Here is a 27,583-nt window from a genome sequence, read left to right as displayed (position 1 = left end):
TAAAAACAATCAGAAAATCTGTTGTTAATGCAGTTCTCATAAACACTTAAAGTGTATTCTACATAATTCCTGGAAAACCTCAGACTGGGAAGTTATGGCTATTTTTCTGGCATTTAGGAACGCAGTCCATATAGAGGTTAGCTAAGTGCCTGAAGGTATGTGATCTTCAGCGCTCATAAACTGAAAAGGATGAAAAGAAGCAAAATCAGGTATGAGTCGTTCCAAATTCTGCATCTCAATCTTTTTTTTTAAGTCAGTTGCAACCTAACCAGAAAGCTCTAGCATATACTGGGATTTCCTTCATAAAATATGTTAATATCTTAGCAAATCTCTCTGCAGTACTTCCCAGTTTCCCTGTATCAGTTCATCTTTCACCCTTATTGTAAAAATAAAGTAGCATGATCAGAGAAACAGAAAAGATAGCAATAAACTACTCCAAAGAGACATTTGAGAACTGGAATTTGAAAATCCATTGATAGACTACTCAAGATATGCAAGATATGTAAGTCCAAGGTTATTTTCTGTACATGTTTTAAAGATATTTCGTGTTGCTCTTCACGGATTTCAACTCTTTCAGGTACACTAAGACATGATGACACGGCTTTACCCATTTTGGAAGTTTAGACATTGACTCCCACTGCACAGAGTGCATTTTACATGAAAGTGAATGTACGTGGACAAGAGAACTATTTGAGGAATCAAGCCATGGACTAGGGCATTTCGATGAGGCAATCATGTATGCATGAGCATTTGGGTTTTCATATATTCCTCCAGACTTAGAAAAGCTTCCCACTAATGAGATCTAGATAGAGATGTCTGATGTTACTAATAAAATAAAGATACACCTAATTACATGCAAAATGCTCTCTACTACTAGAACAGCTTAATTAGAACATGGTTTCTTAAGATCTATGGAAGAACAAAGCCTTTTCTGGGAAATATCTGATTTTTTCTGCGGCCCTTCAAGAGGAGGGATAATGTAGTTAAAGAATTGCTTGCATAATAGGTTGTAGGCATTCTTAGGTCTTGTAAGCAGTTAGGTATTACAGCTGAATTTTTGTCTACTGCTAGCAACTCTGTTATCCCTATCGATGATCCAACTGGTTGTATGCTAAACCACCACTGGAAATATTACTAAGTGAGATTTGAGACAGTTTGTTAAAATAAACTGTGATCTCAAAATATCTACTTATAACTGCACATTATTCTAATGTACTTTCATAAATCCTGGAAACACATTGCAGCTGGTCAACAGTACAAATGTGAAGAAGAGAACCTACTTTTTGACCAGTTAATTTTATTAATGTTATGAACAAACTGTTGTGGATGATTTTGTTAAGCCACTTGTACATGCTATTACAGAGAATTTAAGAACCTACTTAAATTATACACTGACCATAGGGTACATTCAAAGCATTCTACAATGCCTGCTATAATAACTTTTGAACTGAAAAAACACTGATATCCTTATTCGCTCTAAATTCTTAATTCAGTCTTATGGAGCCAGCCATACTGCATAATGTCTGCTTAATAGTACATTTTTAAAGTATTAGCTAAATATTTAGCTAATACTAGTAGCTAAAAATTGCTACTAAATCCCTCAATATATTTATTAATGGATTTTGTTTTATTCAGTAAAGTCCTCCTTTCAGACGCATTAAAAGAGGACTGAGGCATAGACTATCATAAAAGCTGTCCATACATGGATTGTAAAGCCAAAAATCACTTCAGTTGTTTTGGAAATCTATATCGATAATGCAAAACAATTAATAAACGAATGAATAGTATGAAATAATAACAGGATTTTAAGGAATACTTACTGATTAGGGTAAATAACATACAGAAAGATGAGGGAAGTTTATATTTAAAATAGGGAACCTGTTTGATATACACAAATGATAAAAAACAATACTTAAAGACGACTGTCTTTCTACACAAGTCTAAAATTCAGTTTTCATAGTTTCCACATTTATGTCCTACTCTATGTCTGAACAATATTTATCCAGTAAGACATGGGAGCATGAGCCAATCCAGAGTTCATCTCTTCTTCAGAATCAAAAAGTACTTTGGAAAACTACAAGGATGGTCGAAGACAGTTGCAAGTTATTAGTTTTTCTCTATCGTCTAGTCCACAGATTGCTCTGATGGTTGTAGTCCTTAGCTTTCATCTCAGAAGTTGATACCTATAGCCAAATGTCTGCAACATTCACCAGGCAGCTGGACTTAGTTTAGTGATAGATACTTAGCTTAGCAGATACTGTTGCACTCATTTTGAACTAACGAGTTCAGAGAAATGAGTGGCTGTGCAATACTGTGTGCAACACCACCAGCAGCTTCACAGCTAAAATCCCTGATGGCCAACTGCCATACAGACATCAAGACATCACAGCGAAAGATGAAATGAGACACAGGCAATTGTATTCCCTCAGTAGGGAACCCACCAATGCAAGATAGGATTTCTTATTGTGGGATCCCACAACATACTGCAGGAATGCTTTGCGCAAAAAGAGAATTCATGCTGTGAGACTGCTTCCAGCACCAGTGCGTGCATTGTCCATGGAGAAGCAGATTTCTGACATGAAAGCTACAGGCTATCGAATGCTGCACCTCTCACATACGTACATAACAAGCACGTTTTCTAGTCTGCTTCTAGAGTAGACAAGAACAAGTAGAGTAGAACAAGAAAGCATCTTGTTCCCTCTTTACTCCTCCTCCTTCACTGCAGAGAGTAAAAGTAGGATATACACAATAATTAATTACGTAGACTCCTTGGTAAAAGCTCTTCTGTTGCTCTTCTTCATCGACTATTTCTCATAGGCAATAAATTTTTGAACTTATGCAGTAAATTCCAGGGAAATACAATAGCTGAATACTTCTAAATCACAGTTTAAAACAGTGATAAAGAAAATATACTCTCCTCCTTTGAGAGAAATGAAACCATTGTTAGAGCACTTCTACTACGTTATTCAGAAAATAAATGTATTATTTTGAGACTATCTTAGTTTTTATACTAAACGATTTCCCCCCAAACATGACCCCCCCCCAAAAAAAATCCCAACTATTTGAAACAGACATCTTTCCATCACTTATAAAAAAGCTATTCTCAGCTTAGTTCAGATTAACAAAAAAAAAAAAAATTCTTCAACAGCCAGTTGCAGCGAGTTGCATAAATTATTTGTACAGGAATCATTATTTTATAGTATATTCACAGACATTAAAATGCCTGCTGCAGATTTAGATATTCAAGTTTCTAAAAGAAAAATTTTAAAAGTTGTTCATTCTGCTTCTGAAGATAGAAAAAAATAAGCTTAGATTTAACTTCAAAGAAGTCAGATATAGTGAAGGTGAGGAAATAAATGTCACATGTAATTTTGAATGCAGGTAATCCTACTGCTATTCTTATCTCCTACACGTATTAATTCTGAAGCGCAACTATAACAGTAGTGAAGGTCACTTTGTAAAGAATATACACTCCAAATAAAGGACAATTCCACTTTTCCAGTGGCACACAATTGATAAGTAGAAGGTTACGTCTGGACAGAGAAGGGCTTCAGACAACCCAAAATACTTCAATCCTATGGTGTGACCTTGATACTTTTTCTGCATTCAGTAGTGCAGAAAAAAAAGTTGTTGCTGAGAGGTAGGAGTTACTCTGGTCGGATAATTAAAGTGGCTGAGTTTCATCTCAGTGAAGCTTCATTTTCTGATATGATGAGTTGTAATAATCAACCCTGCAAGATTCAATTCAGTAGTCACTAGAGAGGAGTTAATTCCACTCATTTTAGCATCAAATAGATAGCAAGAACCGGCTGTTGCCTCTGTTGCAGACTTTTGATAACAGAGCAAATTAAAAGTACCTATATGAAATTGAAGCATGTGCAATTAAACTACGTTTATTTTTGTGGGCATAATTAATTACCATTTAAGAATTTGTAACTCTAATAGTATCAGAGATCTGAATTGCCTGAAATAACTATTTTTAGGACAGTCCCCAGCCATCAGAGAACGTGAATTCTTCTTATATTAGAATTTACTTATGTCCATTTTGTCCATGTCATTCCTTTTAAGCATCTTAGCATTTCTGTATCTTCAAAGTTCTGCTCATGAACTCTCTATTGCTATGCTACTGCTTTTTCATACTAATCATCTCTTTGCTCCAAATCTTAATGCCATTTTTTTCCTGGCATCACAGACTGTTGATATAGCAGTTCCTTTGTCTCAATATGCAGAACTGCAACTGCATTAAACAATGGTAATCTACAATGAATTTATGACTTGTCAATTTACTGAAAGTGGTTTACATGATATACACATCTTTGCCGATAAATAGCTGCTTCTGTTAATTTAAATAATCACCTGCCATGAAGTATGGCTAATGTTTACACACTACATTTTTAGAAATCTTTATGCCAGACTAGCTTCTTATTAGCTGAGCAGTGGTCATTCTCTCTAACTGCACAGTTTCTCTTGAAAAGAAACCAACTCCATGAAACAAATACAGCACAATCTGTATATTTTTACTGTCTATATGTTCTTATTCCCACTATATGTAGTAGCCCTAGGAGATTTAAATCACTGTTTTTTGAGTATGACCTTTCCAGTCTCATCTCTGTTTTTGTGACCTCTTGAGACAGCTGGTAGCTGCCCAGTTTTCTAATATGCGGGAATATCAAGCAGTTCTAATTACTAGATGCAGGTGCTCACCTTTGGTGAAACAGAGCTTCTGACAACTGTTAAAGATAGCCCTCAGTGCATTGACTTAGTAAAATCATTTGTTCTTATTCCCTCTCATGAGAGAATTGAAACTCTGGTGATATAAGGGAAACTGAGGAGCTACTGTCTAACACGTTCCCATGGACTTCCAGGGGATATTGTCGTCAACAGCCTGCAAAACACTCCGTTAAACCAACATACGTTTGCATAGCCCAGTTCAGTGCAATTGATTCAAGTGATGCTAGAGCAAACACTCCAGCTTCCTTTCTGAAACATCTATAGCAGAAAACCGATAAAATTTTCAGTGGTAAGGTCTTACAAGTACATACAGATTCCACATGTGAAAGTGAAAAATCAACATTTAGAAGCACAAGGTGACACCTTCAAGGGAGAACTTGGGAAAACTTATTCTCACATCTTGCAAGCTGATTCCATCGATTCCATTTAAGTTCCTTTGCTTTGTTATGTATATTTTGAGTGAATCGCTACAGTAAAATTAGGAAAATGTTCCCTTGCTACTTGCCCTTCAGTTTCTCTAGTCATTCTTCCAGCTGCCCTGGATGAGGTCTCTTAAATATTCTTGTCAAAAAAAAAAAAAAAGAAAGAAAAAAAAAGAGGTTCTGCTTTAGCAGATTTGTTACGTTGTTCTTTATCAATATGTTCCTGTTCTGCTGCTCTATCCCAATTTCAAGCCCCATGAAAGGAATGGCTATTATACACCGAACTGGTTTCACGTGGCATTAAAAAAACTGAAGCAATTCTACACAGGCCTGTACTATATGACCAACCTAACTCCCTACGCTTCCTACATATTAAGTGGAGGGCAATTTCAGTCAGATTGAAATGTTCTAGCTTCTCCACTGACCTCAGAAGACATTTAGGATAGTAACCTCCTGATTTACTGACCTCCAGTATATGCTTAAGATTAGGTGAGATGAATATAAGCCTGTACGGCCCTGTATCTGTACTATACAATACCACAACTGCTTTTCCATTTTTGCAGTTTTTTTAAAAAAATGGGACAAGGTTGCTCACTCTTTTGAGGGAACTCTAGTTCTAAAGAATTTACAGATGATAGGGCAAAGCAATGTACAACAACATAATATTAATTTTAGAGCTCAAAGAGAGAAGTGTCTAAGCTGAACATTTAGTATGTCTCTAAAGCCTTTTGTTTCTGAGAAAATATGGAGCACCGAGGTTGGTACCTGAGTGTAAATAATTTAATCTCATCTCAATTTTTCAACAGCATTCCTTTCAAATTACAGTACATTTAACTAATTATCACACCCTAAGACCTATATACTCCATCCTGAGGGGAAAAAAGTTTATTTCACTTCTGTTTACCCAAAAATACAGCACTGTGCAATTATGTGTCAGGATCTTACAAGAACTAGAGCTGAAGCTGTAAAAGGGGTCTTTTGAAACAGGTGGAGGCAGAAGTACTGTGGTAAGCAAACTCGGCTAAAGAACATACAATCAGGTGATGTAAATTCTACCTACAATTCCCTGTTGAGTGTTTCCTGCTGGTCGGAAGTCGGAGTTCACACAAATACAGCCAACAGAAAACACTAGGCACAAAGCAGAAATCATGCCGAGTTGCAATGAGGTTTTAAAGTATTTAATCCTATTTCTGTGCTAATAATAGGCTAAATTATGACTTTGCATCTCACTACATTTCTGATTCCTAATCACACTTCCCTTCTTATTTTAGTGTGGAGCAAAACCCTTCTAATGTGAAGTTCTCAGAAGGCACGAATGAGGACAAGCTTGAGAACAACACTCCACAGTGACTCCTTCTGGGCAGCCCAGTCCCCCTTACATTCCCCTTGTACAGTGGGAAAGAACTGATCAGAAGTGGTCAAAAGAAGAATGATTTAGCTAAAGCACAGTAGCTAAACTGCAACACTGTAGCTAAAGCATTTTTGCACCAAGCCCCAGCTAAGGGGTTTATGTAGATAAATCTAGCTAAGGCCCTTCAGGTTTCTAGGGTTTTCTCCTAATAGCTAATCAATAAGCCTGCCAACAGATTTCCCAAATTATCCAAACATTGCTTTTCTGAAAAGCACTGAAATATGGCCATAGCTACAAGCAGGGTTAGTTCATGCTTCTGCATAATTCAGCTGCAGATGAGCTGTATTCAAATCTGTCACTGCTGCAACTGGTTCACTGGGTAAGGAACAACAACTTCAATCAAGCATTCCTGTTTCAAATGGTCTTTGCAGCTGTAAGAGGTGAAAAGGCCTTCTTAATCTCATCTGAAAGCCATGCTACTGATAAACCTGACAACTTTCCAGCCAGTGCTCAGTTCAACAAGTACACATTTTACCAATTCATTCAAATAATAATAGGCCTGGCTCAGCAAAAAAAAAAAAAAAAAAGTCTATGAACAACACGCAAAGCTGAATTGAAGAATATAAAGAGAGAATACCAACATAACCAATAAGAAGAATAATACAATTCAGCTTTTAAAATCTGAATTCTAAGAATCAGGATAGAAATTGACATAGTTAACCAAAACATCCTCAGCAGACATATCTTTTTGAGTTTATCCCTAAGAAGGGATGTACACTACCTTAGGTCAAACCTAGGACCTTTTCCTGAAGATCCTCATTGCATACTTCAGGAGTTCTACATTGATACATGGTCACATGCTATTGTGTGGCTGCTAAATCGGCAACTAGCATCCGAGAAGCGTTAGAGACTGAGAGGATGTTAGCTACATCTGACTATGTAAATGATCCTACTCCTTTAGCAGAAAGACAAATTTGTTTAAATCAATTCTGAAGAGTGTTTAAGCTAATCAGCCTGGCTGTGTGTCAAACTGCACTAAAAATTTGGTTACACAGAGTTCAGAGGTGATTTAAGAAGCTGTTCTTTACTGCCTCTCCACTGGTGCTTGGTCTGTATCCATCCAGCTGAGCTTCAGTGTGGCTCACTGCTATCCCATCCTCATGCCATGCACGAAGTTGAGCTTGCTCAAAGACAGCTGCCTCCCTTCTGATCCTGGACTCTCCACGGTGATCCAGCCACAAACAAAAGTGGGTTGGCAGCGTGAATGGTTAGCTCCAGGTTAGACTTCACTGAATATGTAGAGTTACGCAGAATTACAAAGATAATTTACAGCTGACATGACCTGTTCCTGTATGCTGCTTTCACACCTACCAGAACGCTACCTTGCTGCTGGTCAGGAGACCAGACTCCATAATGGTAGTGACAAGGTAGGTACAGGAAAAGCTGATGCACATAGTTACATACTAGAAATATATGTAGCAGCCACCAGAAAATAGATGGAAAATATAAAATATAAGAATCATGTAAACATTCCTTCTCCAAATGACCCCAGAGTCCCTAAAGATTTTGTGCTACTATAGGAACACATTAAAATATACACAAAATAAATGAACTCATAATATGTTGCCTCCACTACAGCAAGTATCCTATACAGAGACAACAGGAAAATGAGAGACAGAAAAGTAAAGATGAGTATGAGTGAAACCAGACGCAGGTCCACAACATCCACTAGGATCATTCACTCAGCAGTAGAGGGATTTAATCAATATTTCAATTTTACATTATAGAAAAGTGACTGATGTATCATTTTATAAAACATTTTTAAAGCAAACACTGAGTTTAATGAATAATTATGCACCTCAAAAAATATCTAGTACCATGATTTATCTAATGGCTAGAAGTTGAGCCTTTATGCACTGAGACTAGAACAGTGTACATTTTTAACATAGAGGCTAATTAACTACTTGAATTATTGCCATGTGGTAGATTCTCTATCTCTTTTACATTTTTTAAGAGGAGTTTGTCTTAATTGTTAAAAATTGTTGGAGAAATCTATCCTTTATGGAATACCGGAGGTCAGACAAGGTGAACATAATGATTCCCTCTGGCTACAGAACTTTTGACTTTGAATTCAGCATTTAGTGATGTATTTGGCTATAAAAGGATTAGCATTCTCATTTCTATGTAGTTTAACCTTACATTTCCTCAAGCCGGCTTTCCACGAAGGCAAGTAAAAGGATGACAGTAACACAGAAGCAGCTCCAACCATATAAACAGATATCTCCATCCGTCCAGGGCTATATTAGATGTATGACATCTGTCTTGCATACTCATAGTCCAGTGATTCCAAGTCCCCTGGTCCAGTGAAAGACCATCTTGAATGAAAAAGAACAACCTTTGTCTGCCAGGACTCAGAGATTTAAACCTTTTCACTGCTGTTCAAGATTTGGTGACCAAACCCAAATATTTGATGCAAACAGACTGCTAACACTTTAGCTCTCTGCTCAGACTTTTTCTTCACCTGATGAAAATGTTTACTGCTTCCAATTAAAACTGGATCTGCCAATCCATGGTTTTGCCTCAGATGTCCAAAAATGCCAGTGGAACTAACTTCCTCAGCCAAAATTCTCCCCAAATTATGCCAAATATACAGAAGGAAACGTTAGCAAATACTAACATTAAAGTACTTGCTGTGTCTATGAACATCATTTTTGGTTTAAACCTTTAATATTTTCTGAAAAATCCAGCAACTCACACCAGGGAGGGAAAATAGCTAATTATCTCATCAGAGCCAGACTCCTAATACAGGTGCTTAGGCAACAGACACAAGTTGCAAGGAGGGAAATTCTGATTAGCTGTTAAGAAAAAAAATCACACTAGGAGTTGTCAAACACTGCAAAAGGTTGCCTAGAGAGGTTGTGCATCCTTGTGGATACTCAAAGTCAACTCGAAGAAGTCCTGAGCAAGATGACCTAGCTCCAAAGCTGGATCTAACTTTGAAGTTGGTCCTGCTTTGAGTGGGGTGCTGGACCAGATGACCTCCCTTCCAGACTAATTACTTGATGATTCAGTGATAATAAAGTTTATCAATGCCAGAAGGGCTGCTGAAAGTCAACTGCAACGCGCCTTGCAAAGTGCTGTCTTTCTGCAAGTGAAGTTTAAATGCACAAGCAGCATTACGCTTTGCTTGACATTTAATTTTGTTTACTGCTTCTAAAGCCAGAACCAAAGCTTGCATTTGAAGGCAGAATTCCTATCCCCTTCCAGTTAGACACTCGAGAGTGTCTAACACAACTCCCAAACATGTAGCAGACTTTTCATTAGCTACATCAGGTGCACTTAAGACTATCCTGAACGCTCACGTAAATCTGTCGTGCTCTCTTGTTTCCAGCTGGCCAGCAAACAGGAGGACTTTCAAGAACATGTTCTATACGGTAAAAATGGAGCTAGAGAATATATTACAATTTGGTTACAACAAGGAAGTCACTGAGATGATTGAAAAATAGGAAATGAAATTTATTCCATTTTAAGAATAATCTGTTACTTTATGAAAAGCAATGTCTATTTGCCCTCTGCCAATAGAAATAGTGCCATAATAAAAAATGAAATATGTTACATAAAAGTAATCATAGTAATGTTTATAGAACATAGAAACTTAAGATCTTTAGTATTTCACTCTTCAAAAACCCTGCAGGAGTTATGAATAATATTTTTCCTGCAGGAGATCATCCTTCTTAATTGACATTAACAGCATAGATACTACCAATGGAACCAGGCTGTGCAAAAACCTATAGATATATGTTTTCCTGGGCAGGGACAAAATACCCTAATAGAGGATACTCAGAATTAGGCAGATGACAGAGATGAACCTAAAATCTAATCCTGTAATGGCAGCTCCTTTATGCTGTGACATAATCCTTTGGTAAGGTTGATCAGAGTATAGAACTAGCACAAGCAGGTTTATTGCAATACTATTACTTCTTTTTCTTACATAAAAAAGTTTTATGCTATCAAAGAAAATAAATGACTGGATACGCTCTATAACACATTAGTAGGAAAAGGCCTTAGAGAAGATAGGTTACTTCTCTATTTTCCTTAAGGTGTATGTTGTAAAGCCATGGTAATGCAGATGTTAAGCAGACATACGGTTTTCCAGGAGCAACATACTTTTTTGTTTTTCTTTAATTAACAGGTTTGAAATTAATTTTTCATTCTCCATGGACTGAATACAGAAGCTTAGTTAACAAGATACTTTGATGATAAGCTGAAGAAGGTATGTATAAGAAAATTATAGAGAATTGTGAATTTTTGTTAAAAGGATTTTGAAGGAACCATCTGTTATTATCTTGGTTGTAACAAATTTCTAAAAAGCCTCAGCTTCTTTTAGTGTAAAATCTATATAACATATGCAGAGATGCTTTTCAAGTACACAACTTTCTTACACCTTTTTAAGAAATCCTTATACAAAGTTACTTTATTTTTTGAAGAGAATGACATTTTTGCTGAGATTTTGCATTCAGTTAAAATAAATATAACTCATCCGATCCAGTAAAACTTACTATCATGTCATATTTATTTATGGAATGATTTCTACTGGCTACTAGAAAGAGTAAAATTTCCCTTCTGCTTGGAGATTAGGTGCTACAGGGAACAAAGGAGAGTATCTTTGTCATTTCACCCTTCTCTACATTTCATTCAGTACAGTTTTCAGCTGCATTCCCCAAGGTGCTTCACCTTGTTTTGTCACATGGACATACCAAACAGCAGGAAAAAACATGTGATAAAAGAAGACTTTTTATATTCAGAAATCAGAATACCTGAAGATTTTTGTTTTAGACTTTTTCTTGTATTCCTCAGACACAGCTGAAAATGAAGAAAAAGTAATATGAAAAAAAAAAAGGAGATAAAATAAGCTGATGCTCCACCAAAGCTTAGATTCAAAAGGACTCCTGGTCATTTCACATAGGCCCTATTTATAACTCTACGCAGTTAAAAAAACCCAGCAATCAGAGAAAAGAAACAATGCAAATGAAACTACACAGCGCAGAACTACAAGCAAAAAAGACTGTAAAACATGACAGAAAATAAAAAGTGGCATAAAGCTGACCCAGAAGTCCCAGTGCCGAGGGTTCCTCACATAATGTACGATACAGCTGATGTAACTGTGTTTTCAGTAACACACTTTTTAATGTAAGAATGAAGTTACTATTTTAAATTCGTATTGAGAACATCTGAACTCTAGCACTTATAGGAAGTTGGCCAAGTATGGGAATCTTTTTTAGCCTTGAAAGGTGAACAGAAAAATATCATTGTATGTCTGCAGTACAGCGACAAACACTTCCTTTACTCCGTTTGCAAGTACAACTCATTACCAAATGCCCTTCTTTGATATATTTGGCTCTTTCCTATAAAGTGTTTTTTTTTCACCCTTAAATCCAGAAAGATCCTTCAGAAAGATAACTATTCATTGTATGTATTTTCTACACCATTTGCAATATTATCTTGTATATTTGGCTTATAGTATGAAAAGAAATCATTTCACTTTGATGCAATAAAATCTACCTTTACACCATTTTATGCTATGTCTTCCTCATCAGAAATATTCCAGATTTCAGATTAGTTACTGATGCATCAGAAATAAAAATGAAGACACCCTGTTAATCTACTTGATTTTAGGAAAAATATTGTGACAATGAAAACTCAAGTTTCACTTCAGATAATGCAACAAATTTTGTTATTAATTTTACAATACTGTAGTAAAATACAAAGAAAATAGCTTTGCACTAATACCTTCAGCTAAGTGTTCATAAAACTGACCATAAAAAGTCATCTTAGAGTGAAGTTTGACATACAAAATTCGGCCTGGAATGAAAGGATGGGACACATACCACATCTGTTAAAAATTATTGCTATTTTCACTCTTTGTTTGCTTGTAAAATTCTTTCTTCTTATTTAACATCTACGGATACGTTTGGTCTGAAAGCCTTCAAAGTAATGTTGCGTGTAAGAAAACAACAAAGCTAAGGTTGCAGTTGAAAAGCCTGTCTTGCATTTTCTGTTCTCTTTTGAAAGTACTAGCTCTTCATGTGAGACAGCATTCAGTCTCTGCTCTCATTAACTCTTGGTCTATCTCTCCAAATGTAATGGTTCTGTGCCCATCTGATAGATACTGGAATGAGATCTCCAATATACATCCCATATATGTCCACCATGCAGTTTTCACTCATTAACCTCAGTTATACCTGAAATGCTGACTTGTTGATGACATCCCCTTAAGTGGTCTGCATTAGTAAATCAGATAGAAGGACAACTGACCCTGAAGGTGTCTTCTGTTTATTCATACCACTTACATATTACAGGAAATGACAACAGAAATGTCTCTTTGCTCCCTGGCCAAAACTGGAATCATCTTAGCACGTAAAAGTGCAATTCCATCTCCATTTCCACTCAGACTCTGTCTGCCTCAAATACTGTACCATCTAGAGCCAACAATGGAATTTTCAGCTGTGTCTGAGGAATACAAGAGAAAGTCTAAAATAAAAATTCTCAAGTATTCCAATTTCCGTATTAAAAGTCTTTATTTTGAAAATAAAATCTTTCATGCCACTAGTCTGTAACAGTTGAAGATTAAGGGACCTGATGTGTAAATATAGCATAACTTCAAATAATTGATATTTTTCTTGCAATCTTGGACCCACACTGTACATGCACGCAACTCAGAGTTATGCTTTCAGTTAAATTTTAGAATATAATCAGCCCTATACCCAAAAACTCTTCTGTAGGTCTATCCTATCCTATCCCATCCTATCCCATCCCATCCCATCCTAGTTCTTATACTATGTTCATCATTATACTATGTCAGGAATGGAGGTCAAAATGATTTTTAACTCAGTACTTATTTTCACAGAATCAAAATGCTAGGATGGATGGAAAGAAGATTCAGGTTAAAAATTAATAATTGAAAAGTAGAGTCCTTTCTTGATGTCTCCATGTTATCCTGCAGTGATGGACAAATAATGAGTGAGGTGAAGTGAATACAAGAGCTAGAATTTCATTATGAGGAAGAACACTTAAAAACCATTTGCAACATCAGAAGCATTTTTCAAATGATTATACATACGGTGATGTTCAGCCTTCACCCTACTTTTAAGAAATACATATTTTTAAGTGTTTATATAGTGACTCTGCTCAAGTTGTCTGTGACAGATCTAGCAAGTACCACCAACTGCCTAACTGTGCAAAGAAGTCAGGGCTGAAGTGTCCAATACACTTTCATTCAGTCCATTTTCACCAAGAGCATCTGCAAGGAAGGAGGATGAGCTCAGAAGCTAGTTAACCATGAGGTACGACAGCAGAGGAAAGTTGTGTATTGAAGACAAATGCAAGCTCCACAAGAGATGCTAACCATTTCCTAATTAATGTGCCAAGGATCCTTCTTTCATTACCACCTGGCTAAACCCTATATGGTCTCGTGAAATAGCTATTTCTTCCAGTTACATATTACTGCCAAGTTTTACATGACAGAATTATTTGTCTGCAATACACATACGTACATACAAACATACATATACACACGTATGTACCTATAACACACATAATACCCTTTCCTTACTCTTGATTTGGTTTGAATGTTACAACACACATGTTGCTATCCTTTTCTGAATTTCTTCCACTATGTACATGATTGCCTGCTTTCACCAGGTTGGATTTTAAATATTTTAAATATTTCCGGAATCAACCGGAACATGAAGCCCCCTGAAGGTAATTCCCTTCAAGGACCCTGCACTGGCCACGTAGAAGTACTTCTCATTAGATTTCAAAAGACTGACTGCTCTGAAAATAATTTCTGAAAATAATTTCACAGACTCAGGAAGAGCAGCAAGCTAATTTCAGATTTCTTCTGTATGGTCAATCAGAAGAGCTATAAATACGCCTTTTGGTGTAGTCCAGGTTATAGGAATGAATAACTCACGCTCCTGAGAAGAGAGCTCTTTATTACAGTGTAAGGAGGAAAAGGTCCTCTCTTCTCCCTAGCAGTTCTGCAGCCATTTTCTGTCGTTACTGCAGCTTTTAAGGCAAAACTGATCCTGCTTTTTCGAAGGGAACATGCATCTATCTGCTTGCACCTCCTCTATCCCATGGAAAGAAGAAATTTAAAAGAATAACATTTGGTCCTTTTGCCCACAATATAATGAGGACAAAATCAGAACTGTTCCCAAAGTTACAGATGGTAAATGAGCATCGGATTATAAAAATAACAACAGCAAGACTGCGTGTTATTTACAGGATTCTTTTTCTCTATTACCATTCAGGTTGTTGATTAAGTCCCACCTAGGAAACTGCTTCAGAGTTGGAACTTAGGCAAAAATCTGTCTGATACTACTTTCATTGTTGTCTATTTGCATAAAACAAAATTGAAGACATGTTCAGAAAGTCTGCAAGTAGTCATGAATTATTACCTCTAAATGTTCATGTTACATGTTTAATGTACGTACGCAAACCTCCCTAAGAAACGGCAAAACATTGGATTCCTTTCTGTTTCTCCTTAAATACTGCCAGGCAATTAAGTCCCTGCAGCTCATGTTGTCTGGATTGGACTTCTGTTATGACTCTGCTTCATCAGCTCTCTGTCTCACCTAAAATCACACCTGAAAATACTCTTCATCAGTACTTATCCTGTTTCTATTCACTTCTCCTTACTTCCTCTTCTGTATTATTTAATTCTAATGGCTTTATTGTTTTAACACATAAAGTATATGCGGAAATAGTGTGTAACAAAAATTATAAGCAACATTGTTTTGTTTTATACCTACATGAGCGCAGTCCTATCTACCAAAAGCTCATGCTCATTTTGAAATACCCATTCTGTAATTATAGTAGTACACAAATGCTTCATACACAGTCTTCAGGGAGTGAATAATTACAAAATGTTGACAAATTACTGTAGAATAACCACACTTAGTAAAGGCTGATATAACACTGTTAAGAGAAATATTTAGAACATTTAGAACATCAAAATTAAGTGACGAGGCATATACTCAGCTACACCATTTTAGTCATCATCTCTTCTCCCCTGACGGAGGCCTCAGCAGTCTCTACGAGTAATAGTACAACTGTTACTCACAGTAGTTGAGATTTCTTAGTAAGCATCAGTTATTTTGGCAGTCTTAGCCTCATTTTAGAGACTTAGAGAAGCTCAGATGGCTATCTGTTTTCCTGTGTCTGATGCTATTTCCATTTATTTACTACTGACTCTGAAGAACTTAGAGAATTTCATCCATTTGTTAAAAAGGAAAAAAAAAAGGCAATGCCCGTCTCCACCAGAAACCAACAGTCAGACATTTTTCTAGACATAACGAAGCACTGCCTCACACTTTCATATGTTGGCCTTATCCTACAGACCAGACATCATTTTTTTATTTCCTGGAGAAGCAAGAAATCAAATCCAGAGTCTGGCATAGAAGAGATTATACATTTTATGGGAACCTATTGCTTTGTAAGCAGAATCCTAGAGCTATGACAGCTTCTAAATAATAAGGTATAAATGGCCACATCCACTCCTAGTGTAAATCCACTGGGTTCGACGAACAATAAAGACTATTTAGTTTCTGAATCCTGCTCTTCTTAATTGAAATATGCAATGTAATTTACGTTTTAAGTGCAACAACTCCTTCTTCGGGTTTTTCTCTGTGTTTTCCCAAAGTATTTGCCTTTCCTTGAGATTCAGGGCAGGCCTAATTTTCACAGATGGAAATATATGGTTGCAAATGCCTGATATGAGTAAGTTACACTAATTAGAGACCACACAGGGCGGAGAAGAAGATGATAAGAAGCTTTAAAACCTTATCTCCTTCCCAGACAGGTGCATGCACACCTTTACGCGTTAGTTTCAGGAAAACTCAGGGTTCTTATGGTCAGAAAACTTTAGGCATAAATCATGGCAGAACAAGGAGAAATCACCAACACAGACCTAGCCATGTCCAGAGTACAAGCTGGAAGTTAAAGAAAGACAGAAAACCTCCAGAGAAGGCCTGGCTTTCCTTGTATCTCCCATGCACCACTCCTGTTTAGCCATTGTGATGACCCTGTCTGCCCTCTGCGGTTACCTTATTTTCACATGTGCTTGTCTTTGCAACATGTGGGCGTGTAGGTTACTGAAACTTTGAAAAGGATGCTGAAAGAAGAAAGTACTTCTGCTTGAGACACGTAGCAACAATTAACGCTGGGAACACTGTGATTTTCTTTACCAGATAATTTCATATTCTCCACAGCCTTTATGATAAATGTATTTTTGGTATTGTTCATGCTCCTTGTGGATCAGCTCCCGAAAGTGCAGAGCAGGAGCATATAAAATATAAAGCAGGCAGGACTCCCTTCCAGTATTTAACAGATATCATTCACGGTCTGCAGCATATAGAGCTGTGCCCCAAATCTAGCAGTTGTTTACATGTTTGCTGCTGTGCAGGAAATACAAAGACCAGGGCATTTAAGGAAATGAACATAAATTCAAATACACGCCCCACAAACTGACATATCTTCTCTATTGAAGATACAATAGCTACAACATTTGTTTAATTGTACATGCTTAAGACACCCTTACAAATAGTTACTACATCTAACACCACCTGAAATGCAAGTAGAAAGAAAATACTGTCATCACTGTTGTGCAAAAGAAGAAAATCATCCAGTGGCTCAGTAATACCATTCACACTGTAGACCAGGACTCCAGACGCTGTGATCGTTGGCCTAGGTACTACTATAGTTTATGGACTCTTTTATAGCAGTTACACATGGTTAGGTTGTGTTCCCATACCTGTGGTTTTCAAAGCTGGCTATATCTGATTATTACTAAGCTTGCTTTACACATGCATGTGCAAGTCTTGGCTCTAAACACACTCAGTAGCAGCAATCCTGCAGTTTCCCTTGATGGATTATTTTATTGACTAATTGTACTCTTTCAAGTTTATTTCTAATGTTTAATCTTAACTCTGTCTAATGAAGACTAAGCCCATTACTCCTAGTTGTGCATTTATTAATTAAATAATTGGTCACTTGCCTCTTTATCATCTTTTTATACACCAGGAGACAGTTGTCATGCTTCTCCTCTGTATTCTTTTCCAGTGAACTGGGCTAGATCTCATAACCTTGCTTGTTAGTTCCTGCTTTTCAAAAATTGTATCTATATGGTTTTGAATTCTTCTCTATATTTTTACCCTTTTCTTACTTATTTATCCCATATAGATGGAAGTCAATGACAAAGCTGCTGTTCAGCAGTCAAAACATGGTTCAGGTTAAGGCATGGTTCCCAATACTGAGCAGGGTAATTTAAATTAAGATTTGCCACTGCCGATTGCATCATAGGTAACTTGTTTTTAACACACAATTTCTAACATTTCACTGACATCAGATAACTCAGTAATGCAAATGTAAACCAGTTATATGCATATTTTCTACTTTGAGACATAATTTACCTTCTTCCAAAAACCCATAACAGCAATTCAGTTTTGTATATGATAACTGGGTCTCTTTCCAAAGCAAACAGCAGGACATTTCTATTACTTAATTGTATATATTTAGAAGCAAACAATATCATACTACACTACCTGGAATTGCAAACCATGAGGCTCCAGAGACTTTTAAATGTTTTTAAATAAATTCAAACACTATTAATCAGAAAAAAATATCGAAAACAGTTCTACACAAACTATTACACTCTTTTAGACAAGTTAAACCCATTACTGCATTTCATTTCAATGCTCAATTTACAGACCTTTTACATGCAGCCTAACGAATAAATCCATTTCCACATTACTTCATGGGCTTATTTAAATAGTTTATTAAAAGACCATTCTCAAAGCTATCTGCTCCACAAATGTGAATACATTTCTATAAATCCTGTAAGCCGCAGGACAACTAGAGCTACATGTAGAACTCATCAACACCATAACTGAACTCTCTTCCTAATATAAAAGAGAAGAAATAAAGAGGTATGTTACACAATCACAAAATAACCTGGCAAAATCAAAAGACTTTACTTCAGTTTTTACAGTTAGACATAATGCATGTCCTAGGGGAACAGATAGGACTTCCCTATCCATGGAAGTCTACTGATCCCAAACAAAGGGAAATTCAAATGCAGAAGGATGCACAAAGATGACCTAAGTTATCTCACCTGACCGGACAGGGTATCAGACCAGACATAGACTAGTCTAGACTACTCACAGATTGAAACAAATATCTACAGCCCAAAAGCAAAAGATGGACGTTATTTGTTTATTTATTTATTTATTATTATTTGGTGACTGAGTACAGTGTTATTTCCTCCCCCAAGATAGCAGGGCTGTAAAATGTAAATGCTACGTTTCTGGAGGCTACAACTAGATAATTATTATCAGCTTGCTCAAAGGAGTAAGGATGTGCTTGCCAGACATTTTTTTTTTTTGCCATTAATCATTTAAAGAGATGAAATATATTGGTGTATACTTGCGTTTCTGCAATTTACTCTTCACTATTCACTTGTGCGAAAAAAAATGCACAGGTTGTAATATAAATGGGAGAAGTTTGCAAAAGGTCTTTACAGACTGAAGAGAGCATCTGGTGTTAATAATAACACATTCCTCATCTCTGCCAATGTTTCTTCTCACTTGGCTGTAATAACTCAAAGATGACCATCCGATTTATTAGCCAGTATCAGTCTGTACTTGTCATGAACATTTTTCTAAGATAAGATTTTAAGTAATTTTCCCTTATTTTTACCTATTTATGTTGAATTCCCATTTAGATTTGATTAGTATTTATAGTAACTTTAAAATAGCTTTAACAATTGTTTTTACAGGTTGACAGAAAAAAGAAACAAATTCAGGATGTTCATATTTGGATTCAAATCGCCTAATCACAATCCACTGTGATAGGTATAATGTACATGTAGCAAACTATAATATAGGCAAATACATTATTACATTACTATATATGGTTATACATACACATGTATATATACTATACATGATTATATATAACACTCGTTACGAATTATGTTCATACTGTGTATCTCATTTACAGATTTCAAATATGGGTTAAGTTATTACTTCTATTCACAGAATTGCTCTGTAAACACACAGACGGACGAAATGAGCTGCCCAGTATTATTCATTACCTGAGTAGCTAGAAATAGTTTGAAGCCCGTAGCACAAAAAAAAGAATTTTTGCTTTTTGAGGAGCACGTTTTGCATCAGACCTGAAAGGACACATTTCAACAGAGATTTCTAAAATATGATGAGAAGGATGGGAAAGACAGGTGGTATTAATTTCTTTGTTGATGGGTTAAGTTTCCAGTCTAATTTAGAAGATGTTGCCGTTCATTGTAGTGAAATATATTTGAAAGATTGCAGTGGACTGGCTGGGTTTTTTTTGTTTTTTTTTTTTTTTACAGGAAATGTTTCGTACAGCTACAGGACAATACAGGCTCTAATGCATTAGTGAACTCAGCATGACACGTAAGCCAATTACAATACCATCACATATTCCACTTGTTCAAACTAAGAACATACAAATGTAATAAATCTAATTACAATGCGGTGATGTAATAGGCAGAGGCTGTTTTTCACACAGGAGGTCAGATTTTTTTTTTTTTTTACTTCTCTCAATTTCACTCAGGTAGCTGTCATTTTGATAGCTTCGTTAATAAAACTGAATCCTACTATTTTGTAGTGGCGTCTCTTCTTACACAATATAGTTCTTCTTTGAAAGCAAAAACATAACAGGAACAAAAAAAATCTTTTAATTCATAAGATAGCTCAAGCAACTCTCTAGTATGCTTCCCCACAACTCTTTTAACAGCCATATGATGGTTCTTCAAATGAAACCCCAAGTGTGTATCAAATTTCCCACAAATGCAAAGAACAAAATCTTTCTCAGGATACGTCTGTTACTGAAAATAATACTTTAACTTCCTTCACGATTTTTTGTCAAAAATACTGCAATGTGAAAAAGAAAATGTTAGCATTGTCTTTCTTTAAGTCTCCCCCAGGGGTAAAAAGAGCTAAAAGTGAAGATGAAAAAGTGACAAGGTTCAATTTCTTCAGTTTTAAAGGTGCAACAGATTTGCATCTATTCGCAATATTTCTATTTCTCTGCAATCTAAGGAAATACTATTAGTCAAGGAACATGGGTAAATTCTAAGTTAGGATTTTCCAGTTCACAAATTTTCATAGCCATGGCAGCCAGCATGTGAATGATATAACTTGTTTTACAGACAGATGACTGAATAAAGTATAAAAAGGATTCAAGCTGTTGTTAGAAGTTTTCTGTAATAAAACAAAATTAAACTGTTCAAACGCTGTAATCATAAGATGAATTAATTTGTAATCCAAGAAAAGGTGATGAACACACACACATGCTCCTTTGATATTTGTGGGAGAATGTTGATAAAGTAACAATAGTTTGTTGGATTTGGGGATTTTGACTAAGAGACATTAAGAAGTGGTCATGAATTTATCAAAGATTTTTTTCTCTCAAGTTAAAAGAGATAAGTCTCTCTGAAAAGACTGCATCTTTTTTGCTTTAAAAAGAAACACTTCTAAAGAAGTGTTCTCTAGTGTACTTTAACTGGGAAGCTAAGTGAAGCTTAATTACTAGTGTGGAAGATTCTTCTACTGGAAAGATAGTTTCACCCAAATCAAAGTGCGTTGTCAGAATGTGTCAATTTAAAAAAGTTTTAACAAACGTGTGGAAATGAGGCATTAGGATCTTACTGCTTTACCTTATTATTCACTTTGATTTTGACTTTCGCAATGTAATATTATTTTATATATTTAACATTGTATATTTACTATTTGTATGTTTCCAAAACAACCCATAAGCAGTTAAATTTTGACTTTTCACCCCAACTGGAATGAATGAAAGTATAAAAATCCTTAGGTTTCCGTATGAAAACTTCTACTTTGACTTGCTGTAATGGATAGCACTAACAAATAATTAGCTTTCAAATGCAATGAATAAGTTTTCATCTTCATTTTACATGTGATAATGTAAAATCACAACCCAGTGATTCATTTAATTCATTTAACACTGAATCATCTGCAGATTCCTACTGCCAGACAGAATGCCACATTTCTAGACGCCTGATGTTTGTAGGATTTTCTTTTCAGGTCAGTGCTGTGATGGCTCACTTTGAGGCATCCTAAGAGTTCCTAAAGTATTTTCAGCGTGTTGTTCAAGAGCCTCAAAAGCAACAAAACAGACAGCAAAAAAGTGGAAAAGTGTACTCTGTAAGGAAATTTTCTCTTCTCTGCATGTATTAGCTACTGCCTCTATCTTTAAAAATTAATTGGCATAGCTTAGACAGGATTTCTATAATAAATCTTAGTATTTACATATCATACTTTGCTCAGTATAATATTTTCTTTACCTCTCCAGAACTTTCTTCTTTAAGCATAGTGTTGCACCGCACACTTATATCACTTGCTGTACAGAGCACATAACACTGGCTTTATGACAATAAACACTGTCAGTGTCTGTGCCCTCTTCTCCAGGGCTATTTTGCTATATTGTCATCCATTATCACATACTTACTTTGGTACTTGTCAGATTAATGAGATTTATATTCATTTTAGATGTTACTGAAGTTAACATTGTTTATTCTATTATGGAACAGGAATGAACTAATCACTGAGCTTCAGTTTTTGGAATAAAAATGTTTTTTTTTGTATTTGGAAAAATAAGAGGCCTCATTGAACATGGCTACTTCCAGCAACAAAAATATGTAAAGAAAAATGAGCCTATAATATACATGTGGTATGTTTCTCTATGTTGAAGAAAACAAAGGATGAGAAAAAAGAAAAAGGAAATATAGAGAGCCAGGATTCTAATTAGAACTATGCAAAGAGTTGACTTTCTATGGATGAATTTTTAAAAATATATTCCAAAAAATTTAGCCAATATAAAAAAAAACATTTTGACCAAGTACTTAATATGACCCAAAGTGAAATATGTCATTTGACTTTCCAGGCCTTTAAATGGTTATCTCTGTTTAAAATGTGGGTTTTTTTTTTTCTTTCTTTCTAAATATAAGCATCATTTTGAAATACAAAAAAACCCCAAATATTTCAGTTCATATTTTTGAATTTTCTTCCGTTTGGCTAAAAGCATGCCACATGATTTAATAGTCATAGCTTCAAAGCAAAATGAATTGCCTTTATTCATAACAAAGCCAGAGACCATTTAGAAAGAATGAATGAATGAATGAATAACAGAAAGAAGGAAAGAAAAGGAGAGAAGGAGAGAGAGAAGGAAGGAGGAAGGAAGGAAGGAATTATTTACTTTTTTTCCAAGGTTCACTGTACATTTATTCTCTGCAGTTACTAGTGTCTTCGAGAACGGTAAAAGACAGACTTTCCTGAAATGTCCAAGAGCAACTTTGGAAGCAATACAACACGATGTGTCTGTTTTCTATTAAATGCAGTATTGGCTATGAGAAAATCTGGTGAAGAGCTACAGAGTTAAAAAAAAATCTCATTTTTGCAGCTTTGTGTGTGTTTTTTCATGCTTCTATCATTACGCTAGCAGCACTTCTAAGGATGGGATTCTCCTCCTTTCAAAGTAACCATTTTCTTAATGGGCCTGTTTAAAAATCATTTTTCTTTTTGATATATTTGTTGCAGAACAGTTTCTTGAAAAAAACATTTTTATATTTTATTAGATCTCATTTGAAAGAAGTTTTAAATATAAGTTGATTGAAAGTACACAGTTCTTATGAGTACCACCGGAATGCATAATTTCATAATCAACTTTATGCTAATGCATAAAGCTTCAGTGAGTATTGGTGAGACTAGAGTAATTGGTTTAGCTGAGATTACTGTCTTAGCTGCAGTACTATCTTAGCTTGACTCAGCCAGGCTGAAGTTCGACTGGAAAGAATCACAGACTAAAACATTTCAGACACAGTGTATCTTCTTCAGTGACACTGTTTGTGAAACCAAAATTAAGGATCACTCAGAGGACCGCTGCTGGACCTGAGTATTCTTCCTATGTTTTGCTTTGTTTTGTGGGTTGCTGATTCTTGCATTAGTTTGCTCTGGGTGAGGTTGTGGGGGAGAAGAGCTGAAGCAGGGAAGCCATAATTTGGTGGGAAAACCTTCTGCTCAATCTGTGGATCTAAGCGCATATCCAGTCAGGTTTTACCACCCTCCAAAAGAGCAGTTCCTTCTGCAGCTACTGAGCAGTCTCAGGACAGCCAGGCAATGGCAACAGGGCAGGCCTCAAGGATATGTTGTGGGAAAGAAAAAGCTCAGCTAAGCACTAATAACGGGCAACCACCAAGGCAGGGACAGTTTAGACTACACCGAGCTGTGGTACCTTTCCATCATAATCTTGCAAGTTTATGAGGTCTCACTGCAGGGTTTTATCCGAATAATCTCAGTGATTATGCAAAGCATTACCCAATGCCATTACCTTTAAAATGATTTCAGTATACTTGAATAAAACCAGAAAAAGTCTAGTATAGCTGATCATATGAAGAGAGTCAGCTGGCCTCATCTAATTGATTTCTACCTTTTAATCAGACAGGTTATGATCTCAAACAATTGAATTACCGCACCTTAAAAAATTAACAGCTTTCAGCTGGAAACCACCAGGTCTCAGATGACGAGTAACTGACCACATTTACAATACCAGTCTGCTGCAAATGCAAAGAAAAAGGCATTAGCTTAAGCCACTGTTGTTCGCTGCACTGATGAGCAACATGTGTTTCTTCCTAGTAGATGAGACGAGAATTTTCATACTTTTGCATTGGGATTCAATTTTGATATTAATGCATTTGGTTCTCATGAATACAGTTTAAGCTAACTTTAATATCTTGGTTCTCTTAATTATCAGAGTGAAGTACAATCTCTTCTCTAGTTAGGACTAAGAATCATTTTCTGCTTAAAGGTCAACCATTCTCAGTAGTCTAAAATCTGACTTCACTGTGGTTTGCAGAAGGGAGAAAGAGACAGAATTACTTTCAGATGTAGTATTATTTAAGAAAGTCAAACCGAATACACTCCAAGAACCCTAGTTCTTACAATCATATTCAATCTGACCTCAGGTCTTAAAAACAGAGCTTATACAGGAAAGAAGTATCAACAACTTTATTAAAATAAGAGATAGCTTCTCTGAATCTCTGCAAGGAAATCATTTTTTCACCCCTCCCACCCCCCCAAAATGTGTACTTATTTTCCAGAAAAGCTCATTTCATTTCTCTGGGAAACGAGGACTTTAGGCCTCTACTACATTGAGTCACTCTAAGCTTGAACATCAGTCCTGGCAGACATCAGAGAAAGATCTATGCATGTTGCTACTGCTCGCTTCAGTCAGCAGAATGCTTCACTTCTGAGAAGCAAAACAGAAGTAAAAAAAGAGCTTCAACTTTAAGAAAATGTACTAAACTTTTTTGGGAGGGAACAGGAATTTGAATGAGGAATAGAGAAATATGGAGAGAGGATCAATGGAGATGTATGGGCCACAGGGAATGGCAGGGGATGAAGAGGTTAGCACCTTGGAAGTGAAGATAAAAAGCAATCATGTTGGGAGGTGTGGAAAGGAAAAGATACCTGTTCCATACATCTTAACTGCATTGGTCATTTTGGATGTTAGGGTAACCACAACAAACTGGGAGAGTAAATACTGAAAATTAAAATTAAATGCGTATTTAAATACCTTGATTTTGTTTAGAAATGAATCTTTCAATATAGCCAGTTTTTAGGGAGTAAAGAATACTGTGTGATGAAGAAAGGAAGTAAAGTAAAAAGTATGGATCTTAACACAATGTTCAGATGAATCTCTTCTTGCTCAAGAGCCATTACAAGAAACCTAAGCAATTATTTCAATTAACCCAGCTTTCTCTCTTTTTTTAAAAAGAGAAAATAATTTAGCCTACAGGTACTGTAAATGGGCCTGAAAGTAAACAGAAAAAGAAATAAAGAGTAAAGAAACTGATTAAGAACAAAATGACTTTTAAAACTCCATATTAACGCTAATGTTCTATTCTGAACTGCTCACTTGTGGCTCGCAGGGAAGTTAAACTCTGCAGATATAGAGCACTTGGTCTAAAACATTCAGTTACATCCTTGATGGCAAATACAAATTCATACATATATTCCACATTGAATGACTCACAAAGGTATAAAGGCAAAGCATTTAAAATGTACTTACCCATGGCTGTAAAGATACACTTACGAATTCATTTCTGTAGACTCTCTTCCCACGACTAATTCCCAGGCCCAATTCTCTCTACCCATAGAAGCAACACCCAAATGAGTCCCTAAGCTAAGGGGGTTGCACAGAGGGGCAAACACATTTGCTTATCTGGGGACCTCACATCATCATAACACCCTTCTGCCTCTCCTCAGGCTCTGCCAATCCCAGAGAATAAAAAATAGATAGACTCCACAAGTTATGAAATTGGTAAAAAAGCATTAGAATTAAAAATGAATCCATGGTCCTTCTATTTGCCTTTTAGATTTTGAAATTTCAAAATCTGCATTTTTTTTCTGCAAGAAGATGAATTAGAAGATTTCAGCGTTTTTACTGGGTAACAACTTTTTGCCAAAATAAAATTAGGGTCATCGTCTAATCTCCATAACCACAAGAACATCAACTTCAGAAGAGAGCTAGAATAGATGTATTGCTTTAGGAGATGCTACCCAGGCATGAGCTGGCTTCCAAATTAGTATCCTCCGGTGTAAATTTCAAACAGCCCCACTGACTTCTGGTAACTCTGCTGGAGTTCATGCTGGAAGTAAACCAGGGTGAGGTCAGAATCTGGCAGTTTTTTTCATTGAATGTAGTCCACACATTATGCTGACTGCGTTCTAAAAGTAATCCTACTATATGAAGGTTAACTGTGTTTAATCCAAAATACGCACGCTCCACCTTCAGCTTTGTAACTGAAGTGGTTTGTAACTATGTACTTAGATTTGAAATAAGGCTTAAAGGTATTTTATACATTTTTCACCTAGGGCATAGTAATCGCAAACAAGCATTGCAACCTTCATTCCCTTCTCCAACCCCAAAACAATTAGGTTACTTATTGTCAAGCTGTTTTTTTTTTCTTTTTTCAGACTGTGTGTGATGTCTGAACATTTTTTATCACGAACTTGCTCTCAATTTTCATATGCCTATGAAGACATCTATTTGCTATCATGATTTATAAACTGACTGAGAATGGAACTCACCTTAGCATAAAGAAGTGTAGCTTAAAGGATGCCTTAAGATCAATTAATTTTAAAGGACCACAGGGATTGTTCTGCTGGTTAGGGATTGCCAGCTGCTCTGTCTTCCCTTGTGCCAAGCTCCCACAGAAATCTTTAAAATGGGTGAAGTGAGGGAAAGAAGTAGCTGAAGGGAGGGAAGCATAAAACTGGCTAAAGATTTACATCTGGCATTTCTATCCTACATGACAGACTCTTTTTGCTGCAGAAGTGCTAGTGAGAGGAGAGCTATAAGCCAGGGCTAGTCTGCATGTCCGAAATCAGTCATAATAAGGTTCCAATATTGCAGGCGCTTGGGCCATTGTTTAATTTTACAGTAATATTAATAACTGAAAATGAAATTAAAGTGCCTCTTCTTTGCACTGTAGATGTCAATATTGTTTGCTGAAAGAAAGCAACTCAGAAACTATGTCCACCTTCTTCCCTGGAGGACTTCATGGCAGTGACACCATGCATACAAACCAGTGTGTCAGTAACATTTTACAGTGTTTATTTCTTCTCTCATCTGATTCTCTGCCTTACAGAGCTGTGATGCATATGCCATTTTATTGGCTTTTTATGATACCTAGGCTTAAATTCAAACAAACACCTGGTTGTGCCTTACTGTTACATACAGTCTATATTTGATAGAGCAGTTTTCTCTGATTGTGCGGATATACATAGAAACTGATCCAGAGGCATTACTTGCTGCTGCAGCAGGTATCTACTGTAGCAGGTATCTACTTAGTCTTTCTCCTCTAGACTTCACCAATTTCCACCCTTCCCACTTCAAACGTGTTTTCCCCAACAAAGATATAAACCCAGCATGCCTGAATGGACTGCTGGCAGAGCAC

At 36.2% G+C, this 27,583-nt stretch overlaps 1 protein-coding gene across 11 annotated transcripts in view; it reads right to left on the bottom strand.

Moving 5' to 3' along the window:
• Positions 1 to 27,583, bottom strand: part of MAGI2 (membrane associated guanylate kinase, WW and PDZ domain containing 2) — a 757,526-nt gene that overhangs the window by 315,587 nt on the left and 414,356 nt on the right. The window contains exon 1 of one of the 11 annotated variants that reach the window (XM_068924656.1): positions 25,693 to 25,711. The exons of the other annotated variants lie outside the window; for them this stretch is intronic. Coding sequence (XP_068780757.1) covers positions 25,693 to 25,696 — 4 coding nt within the window. The 5' untranslated portion in view covers positions 25,697 to 25,711. Of the gene's footprint in view, positions 1 to 25,692; positions 25,712 to 27,583 lie in introns of those variants that run through there. 11 annotated transcript variants of the gene reach the window in all.

Source organism: Struthio camelus, chromosome 1, assembly GCF_040807025.1.
Source record: "Struthio camelus isolate bStrCam1 chromosome 1, bStrCam1.hap1, whole genome shotgun sequence".
In the NCBI taxonomy this organism is placed as follows: domain Eukaryota; kingdom Metazoa; phylum Chordata; class Aves; order Struthioniformes; family Struthionidae; genus Struthio; species Struthio camelus.
This window is presented reverse-complemented; position numbering and strand designations above follow the sequence as displayed.